At 41.3% G+C, this 8,601-nt stretch overlaps 1 protein-coding gene across 2 annotated transcripts; it reads right to left on the bottom strand.

The window, feature by feature from the left end:
• Positions 1–695: 695 nt before the first annotated feature.
• Positions 696–4,787, bottom strand: LOC133917923 (probable beta-1,4-xylosyltransferase IRX9L). Of its 2 annotated transcripts, none has more exons than XM_062361744.1 (4): positions 4,401–4,787; positions 3,284–4,228; positions 1,804–2,053; positions 696–1,347 (listed from the first exon to the last, which is right to left on the bottom strand). In XM_062361744.1, exons 2-4 carry the CDS (start codon positions 4,192–4,194, stop codon positions 1,177–1,179), a joined length of 1,332 nt encoding a protein of 443 aa, XP_062217728.1. In that variant the 5' UTR covers positions 4,195–4,228; positions 4,401–4,787; the 3' UTR covers positions 696–1,176. The 2 variants fall into 2 exon arrangements, with proteins under 2 accessions (XP_062217728.1, XP_062217723.1); XM_062361739.1 differs by having other exon boundaries at positions 3,284–4,271.
• Positions 4,788–8,601: the final 3,814 nt, after the last annotated feature.

The following is an 8,601-nucleotide window of genomic DNA, read 5'->3' on the forward strand; positions in this document are numbered from 1 at the left end:
CTCAAATTCGCCCGCCAAGTCACGTCCTCCCCCGAAAAAAGAACTCGGAATTATAACACGAGTCCAGGGCCAGCTCTGCCGCTCTGGGCAGGGAAGCCGGGCCGAAGTCCTGGGCCCCCACGACTCAGATTTCGGGCCCAACGTATAAAGCATGTGCCTTTATACGTGAGTTTAAATGGTGCTTGTCCTCCGTTGCTCTTCAGTGGCATGCTTGACGTGCTGATCAGGATTACGTGGCATTGTCGCCAGCTTAGTTTGTTAATAGAAAACATATCGATGGCAAAATGCAAATGGCCCTAAAAGTTTATGGCTGGAAGTTTGAGTTTTGATCAAAGGTGTTTAAATTTGTGTTTGAACTTAGACCTCATAGTTTAAAGTATTTTTTATATATAGTTGGAAGGTTAAGTTTCATTTAGATTTGTTCAAAATTTGTAGTTGAAAGCTGGATGGATGCGATGCGACTGGATATGTTCACTTATTGCATTTGAAAGTTCGAATTGTGCTGAAATTTGTTGTTGAAAGTTTGACAGTGCATGAAGTATCCAACGGTTTGAAAGTTAAGGTTACAGAAAGCTTCAACTCAAATACAACACCGGACTTGCCAAACGAGTAGCCAGTAATCACTAGAGGAAGAGCAGAACAAAGTGCGTGCAAAGAGGCTAAGCCAGAGGAGCCAAGCAAGCATACATGAGATCTTAACCCAAAGAAAATTCATAAAATATCATAAAAGTACAACACAAATAGTGAAGAATGAACTAACGAATGGCGACCAACCATATAACACTGTTATCAACTCCAATCTATGATTTTGATTTAGCTTTTGTTCATGTATCAAGAGAGTATCTTTCTGTGACCTTCAACAGGTGCAACGGATGCAGACTTTCACATCTGTAAAGCAATATATGTGTGTGTGTATGTAACAAACTGAAGCGAAAAAAATAAATGTACAAGCCTATATCTAGCTTGACAAACATGGGGGAAAGAATGAGCATAGAAAAGAATGCAGCAGGGAGAGAGAATTTTCTTTTGTCAGGCTTCTTGCTTTCAACTGTTAAGTATGACATAATTTGAACCAGATCTTGGCAGAGCAGCTTCGCATGATCCTGGATGCTACCAAGTTCAGGAAGGCATCATTCACACTAGAGGGGCAAAACAAAAAGAGGAGCAGCAAGACGTTTATGTTATAGGCACAACAGCATCTAGGTTCTTCTGCAGCAACCAGCCAGTAGGGTAGTTGAGTTGAGGAGGTTCCAAATCAAAATTCCAGACCATAATCTGAGTACAATTGTTTGCAAGGCCTTCCATTTGACTCTCATCCGCAACAAGCTTCTCAATAAATCTTGACTCCTGCAATGCCCACAATGTCTCAGTTTATGAATGCTTTCTTGATGAGCTTTAGTAAGTGTTGCTCTTTATCCATAGTAGGTTCTATTTCATAGCTGCATGATATATTATAACGAATGACCATGTGACCTCCTAGTTTTTAACAGCATTGTACTCTTGTACTTGCTTTCATGTATGGTACAATGATTACATTTGGTTCGTGGTTCCCTCAATAGATTGTATCTTTAGTTCACTGAACCTAGTGAATATTACAGTTTTATTCAACAAGGATGACAACAGAGATTTAAAATTATAGCATGCTCTGCCGGATGAAGCTTAGCTAAGCAGAAATTAAGATCAATCATTAACAAAGTAGATTTGTTTCCACCAGGAATACCAAAGTTCCACAGCTAAGTGAAAACATATAATCGTCTGCTTTGTATTTTCTTCGTTTTGAAATTCGCTAAAATGTAAACTCACCTGCAAGCCACCTCTGCCACCTGAATGGAGTATAATAGACTCTAATGTGGGGCTATTCCATCTCTGGGGATCCCAAAGTATAGTGCTGTTAAAAGCAAACCCAGAGAAACCAATTGGAAATCGACGAGCTACACCCCTTCTCTGGTTTGTATGCCATCCAGTGACTTGATTACCCCTACAAAGGGGCCCTTCTAAAACCACCCTATACTTGGTCTCAACATGTACTGCTACGGGCCATGTACCAAAGCGCCTGAAGAACATAGCACCAAATCATGAGGAACATTCTCATTGCCACATTGAGAGAAAACATTGTTGACAATGAATATTACTGTGTTACAAATAACAGATATTTTCATGTAAACATTTAAGAAGATACTATAGGAGCTCTCTTGGTTGCACATGGTAACAAACTATATTTTTCCCGTGGCACCCCATTTACCGGCATTATCTATACTTTTATAATCAATGAACTACGATCATATAACCACACATCCTGATACCTAAAATCGGTGCATCTTTAAATTTAATAAAAAAAATAAGTCATAAGAACGTTTTATTTACTGCCAACCAAAATAGCAAAAAGTGGAAATTCATCAGGACTCGTGACTAATAATGCAAATCATAGCTCATTTAGTATTATTGGATGTCACAGCATGGGACCTATATAATGGAGTAGGAGTTTGTAAGTCCCTTGCCATGCTAGGACTCAAGGCAACATTATTGCTGTGAACTCTAATGCAGCAGTTGTTGCACAGCCAGTATAATTTTCAGTAACTACTAACTAATAGGCCAGGAGGTTCTACTACATCGCATCTTCAAACAAAAAGGCAGTTAGCTAAATGACTAAGAAATCAATACACTTTCAAGGATATCTTTCAAAGGGGTATAAAGTAAACATCAATACAGCTTTTTATTTAGTGGAGAAAGAAAATGATAAAGCCCTGCTTCCTACTATAATGCTGAAAAGAATCTATGTTTTAGTATGGTGGGGCATTTTATAGCTCTAGCGAGCACTGGAGCACACAGAAAACGAAATCAAAGCTACTGGAAAGAAAGAAGACAAAAGTGAAATAAAAGGCGAAAGAGGAGAAGTGGATCCTTGCATCAAGCTCCACCTATAAATGCATTCATATCTCCATACAAACCAATAAATTGCATACTGTTAGCTTCAAGGAAAATATATTTTTGGTTGAGTTGATTGTACCATTTAAAACACTACTCCGAATCAGGAGATTTCAGAAGCAAACACATATTTAGTACCAACTAGCAACCAAGGACTTTATGTTTTCATAAGCAACAAGCAGTTAAAGATTTTAGAACATCGACACACAATATGCATCACAAAGGTAAGCAGCGTGCAAATTCCTAGTGGACTAGGTTAAGAGAGTCCATCCAAATTTGTACCACAAATGAATTTGTGATAACTAGGACTGTTATAAATTCCAGTAACACAAAGAAAGTGTTAGCACAGAATTGTCACCTGATTTTGCGCATTTCTTCAAATAAATCAACTGAATATGTTTGCTCCTCATCAGCAAAATGCACTATACCATCTAGATGGTGCTTCTTTATATGAAAAATTGCATTGTTCTTTTGGCAGACAATAATCTTCCTTATATTTGTAGTATTCCGATTACAGATAAGATGTCTGTACATAACCCCAGAAGACCTCAGGATCTCTGCTGTTTCATGGGACTGATATGGCCATTCCGCAACTATCCAGAGAAGAGAAGGCTGTACATTTTTCAACACATGAGCCAAACGATTTAAGTAATACGCCTGGTGTGGTCGAACAGAAGTTGCTGTCACAACTATCAGCTGCTTCCTCACAACAATGCCAGAGTCATTAACAGAAGGTTCGATATGTGAGGCTTCAATAAAGTCCGCTTCATCATCCAGCATTGCAGGAACTGGAAGACTCTTGTCAACCTGTGGGTCTTCGGTCGCTTCAGCCTCCACTGCAAACGGCTCCAACTTCGTACCACTAAATTCTTCTGATTGTCTATTGATCAAATCCCCATCTAACGGAAGCCTCTCGTTTTCAGAAGCTATTCTCTTGGATAAATCAAGCGAGAAGGGCGGCGTGAATCCGATGAAAATTCCCACCAAGAAGCACACAAGCAGATGGAACATGGCCTTCTTCCAGTTCATCCCCTTTGACTTTGGCCTCTCCAAGGACCGAGCGTGCTTGTGTGACGATATGGCTGCCCACGCAGACTTGAGGCTGCTCGACATCAGGACAGGGTCCAGGGAGGCCACCGACGTCAACAGCCCCCTCATCGCGACATAGGTCTGCGAGTACGCCAGCTTAGGGGACGGCGTGGGGTCGAATTCCGCCCAGTCCTTAACAGACCCCTCCCGCTGTATTGCGCCGGCATTCCTTCGGGCCATTGCAGGAACTCAGCACCGGAGTTCAGCGGCGCACCTAACGTGTGTGTGTGCCGGGGGGGGGGGGGGGGGATTAACTGCTGTTAGCATCCGCAACAAAATGCAAGGATTGGAGCATCCATCCCGGAAAGAAAACAAAAAAAGCTTTGGATTCCGCAGAACAAAAACGAACAATCCATCAAAGCAAAGGCTAGGTACAGCTTCCTTACCAACAAAGAGTAGAAAACAATCCAGAACCCGGCGGATCTCCACTCCACGGCAGCCCAGGCGGGGACGACGAGAGGTAGAGTCGGCGGCGCAAGGGCGCGCCTGTTCTTAGTGGCTGCGCGTCCGGCCGGCTCGGACGATGTTGGGTCTAGAATCCCAGCCCGGGGAGCGTGCGCATGTCGGACCACCTCACGAGACAATTCCCACGCCCCCGTCCCTCCCTCTCCCCCCTCCCTCCTTGTCCTTGCCTCGGGCTTCTGAACTCTCCTCGGGAGGTGGAGTTGGTGAGGGTAGAGACAGGAGATAGAGCAGGAGAGGAGGGAGTAGGAGGATATGGCGGCCCGGTCGCCGTCGGGAAGGTGAGGGAGACGAGACCCCCGTTGCATTTAAGACCCTGAGATCCCGGCATTTTAGAACATTAATCATTGGTAGCCGAAGGGTGGGCAGTGCTGGACGCGTTCAATGCGGCCGCATGGCAAAGGCTAGAGACTGCTCCCTTGATTTCTTTAGAATAATAATAATGTCTTGAAAGCGAACAATTTGATTTGAAATTAAATATGTACTGTACATGTTTAAATCAATTTGATTTGAATTATAGAGTATTACATATGTTATATGATGCTTAGAGAGTGGACAATACAGGACGACCAGCACAGCAGTAACAGGGTGTCCAAACTAGTAACAATTAACGACGACAAAGAAGAAGAAAGCCTATTGTCTTTGTTTCACCCCAACTAAAAACGCGGGCACGTGATTTTGCAGTCATTTGGTAAAGCTGGTAGCGCTAAAAATCCTCGAGTCTCTGGCACTAGTTTTCTTTCCAATTTTACCAACGACGCTACAATAATTTGGATTGAATCTAGTGTATAATTGTGAAAAGTAAAGTTCACTATATTCAAGCATTTTATCCATCCTTTTTATATTAAAGGTACAATATTTTTTTCGAGAAAAGTAAAGTTACAATCTCAATTCATAAGGACCAATTATTTATGACTTGGAATGCAAGTAGATACTCAATGAGTAGTTTTGTGTCAATATTTAGTTTTTTTTTACTTAATTGAGTGTGGATGAATCTTTAATTTATTTTTTAAATTTAAAATCGACCTAATAACTAAAAAATACAAAACCTACATCCCTATTTATGACTTCTTCCGTGTTCACACTCCTTTGGAACATCCCATTGACAAATATGAAAAAGAATTCTTCATCCATGTCAAGATGCACCAATATACAACATACCTCCTTGTTTGGACACCTAGAATATATGTGCACATGACAACCACCATCCAGCCATCCATGTCATGTGCTACACGCATCCAATGCGGGATTCTTAAAGATACCCAAATTTGTGTCCCTCTCACAGAACGTTGCTTTTAAGTGTGCTCTAAGAAATAACCGAAAGGCTTCCCGGCAAAGTCTTTATTTAATTGCTCGAGAATAAACTTAACCGCGGGGTCCTATGTGAAAAACCGCGCACGCTTCAAACTGGGGGCTGGAGGAGCCACGAGCGACGCGCCACCCGCCGCCGGTTTGCGACCACGTGGCTCTCATCCGAGCCACCACTTCGCTGATCGTACGGCGCGCATTCCTCTGAAGCCCTCCGGGGACGCTAGCACGTGGGGGCCGGGCATCCAGCTGGCGGACGCGTAAGGGGCCGAGGCGGCTGCCACGTATGCTCAGCTGACGCGTGCTCGTTGGCAGTCGGTCGCTTTTGGCCGTAGGGCGCTGTGCCCGGTGACGTAAGCTTGAACGCAAGTTACGGTAGGACTTGGGAGTGGTCAACAACAGTCGAGTACGCAGCCGCGCAGCGTGTGAATGTGTCGAAGGCTCTGCGAGAACGTGGAGACACATGGTGCAAACAAACCCTGATCGGGTTGTGTTAACAGCCATGCGTGCTCCGGTTTGCTTCTGTTATCCGGCAAACTAGGTAGTGTTTGGTTACGGGTCAGTGGTGAAGGCTAAAGCAAAATAGAGGAGGTGTAAGATTTTAACATAACCACAATAATATTTATAATTTTAAGTAAAATTATTTAAATAATAATGCAATCGATAATTTTTAACATCTGTAATTCAATATAAATAATAGCAATGCACAACGACAATAAAGAAATGGTAAAAGGGTTTAGCAAAATGAAGAAATCCATAAATAAGATTGGTTAGTTAGTTAGCTAGCTAGCATAGTAATAAACAAAAGATAGTCGGTATCGGCAAAATATGTCATTAGATCTTAAAGATCCTCGACGGCCTTAAAAAAAGAACAAATGATTCAATTTTTTAATTAAAAAAGGAATGACTCAATAAAAATAAATATAATATACTATTATCTATGTCGGCTCATTGTCATGAAATGATGAACCACAGTCTTGTTAGTAACTTTTCTCATCTCTTCTTTCTCCACATAATAAATAAAGTTATGACTCGAGTAGGGGATCAATTTTATATGCCATTGAAAATTTGTCTAATCCCAAGTATGTCATAAAAACTAGCTTGTCCCTTTAGTGCCATTGTTCTTAAATTATATGCTTAGAAATGCCACTTTTAACCAGATTTCAACTTACGGACTTGTAAAAATACCATTTTGACCTTGTTGCCCGCATGTCAGCAACTTCTTCTTCCTCCTCTCATCCTTCACTGTCTGGACAGGGCTTGAGAAACCAAGTTGAAATATGTCTTAGTTTACTTGTGATGAGTGATTGATATTGGTATTTATTTGGTTTGATGATCTTCGATTTTGCATGAGCTTTGATGTGATTTGAATTGATTTAGGATTTCATTTGAGTATATTGATTATAGACTAACTAGAATTGGAGTTAGAGATATGTGTTTGATTGTCTCATAGTGTGCAAGTGATGGATGCAACTTGACGGTCGACGGCATACTGATCGGAGCTAAGCGGAGTGCTTGGTGTCAGACGATCAAAGAGGCTAGATGGAGTCAAGGGTGATCCTAGCTGAACACGTGGAGGTTAAGCAAAGCATAGGAGATGGATGGAGACGGCGTGTTGACAAAGTAAAACGAAGGGGATGCTGGTGCAAGTGACAAGGCAGCCTGAGAGATCGGGAGTGGGAGAGACTTGCCGGCGATCAGGATCGCAAGACAGAATACACATGTCGACATCAGAGTGCTTGCTTAATGTGTAAGCATGTGAGGAGTCACGCTTTGAGAAATGTGCTAGGGTTTCGTGGTTTTGCCTCAAAATCGTGGGAGGACTGGAAGAGTATATTGCACCATTGCGAAGCTTGCGTCGAGATAAAGCTAAGTTGTGAAGGTGTCGCAACCGTCCGATGAATCAAGAATAAAATAGACTAAAATACCCTCGGTGGTAGATAGGAGTGTACTACAAGAGAGGAATATTTTGGAAAAAAAGCTAGGAAACTTAGGAGTCAAGTTTCTTAAACTTATAAATAGAGGGGTATGGCTATAGAAGGAGAGAAACCAACCATTTTGAGCCTCTTGTGCAATCCATATGAGAGTCTTGTGCTAAAGTTTTAGAGGAGAGAAATAGTAGTACTTAGCCTATATATTATGTGAGAGTTTTGTGAGGAAGAATTTTTGTAATCTGTCTAAAATAGTGCTAACCTCTGCTACAATGAAACTTATTTTCTTCATATTATTATGCTCAACTTCTTCTAGTTTCTCTCTATTGATTTCTTTGCAAGTTTGAAAGTTTTTTGTTTCCGGATTTGATTTTTTTTTTGGCTGAAATTTCAGCATATTGTGAGGTCATTCTTCTTATTGCCAGAGACATAAAATTCACATATACACGCTTATGTGATAGGGTCTTGAATTCTCTTTTATCTAGACAATCAATTTGGAGAGTTTTGTTGCTCGGTATTCATCTTTTCTTATTTCTTTGTAAGTCCTTTCGAGTGCTAAGACACATGTATTGATCTTAAATAGAACATATGGTTTATATATCATATGTGGAGTCGTTTTGTCTCAATTTTCTCTTATTAAAACTTTTCTCTATTTTTTTTCTTCCGCTTGAGTTTTGAAGTGTGTTGGGAGATCCAAATAGGAGAAGGTCATCGATTTCGCAATAAATTTATTAAGGTCCCTATTTAACCCCCTATAGTCGTCAATCCCGTTCCTACAATTGGTATCAGAGCCGGTTTGATCACTTATTGACCTTAATCGGCTTTGTGATCTTTAGACAACAATGGAGAGAAGTGAAAAATTCTCGTTCTTCGATGGTCGAGATTT

Source organism: Phragmites australis, chromosome 1, assembly GCF_958298935.1.
Source record: "Phragmites australis chromosome 1, lpPhrAust1.1, whole genome shotgun sequence".
Classification (NCBI taxonomy): domain Eukaryota; kingdom Viridiplantae; phylum Streptophyta; class Magnoliopsida; order Poales; family Poaceae; genus Phragmites; species Phragmites australis.

Bases quoted from the DNA above. Each gene is read 5' to 3' on its own strand.
- LOC133917923 (XM_062361744.1), bottom strand. From the start codon at position 4,194: ATGGCCCGAAGGAATGCCGGCGCAATACAGCGGGAGGGGTCTGTTAAG. The intron at 2,054-3,283 runs GTGACAATTCTG...TATGTTCTTCAG, and splicing joins GAAGAAATGCGCAAAATCAG to GCGCTTTGGTACATGGCCCG. The intron at 1,348-1,803 runs GTGAGTTTACAT...TGGGCATTGCAG, and splicing joins GTGGCAGAGGTGGCTTGCAG to GAGTCAAGATTTATTGAGAA.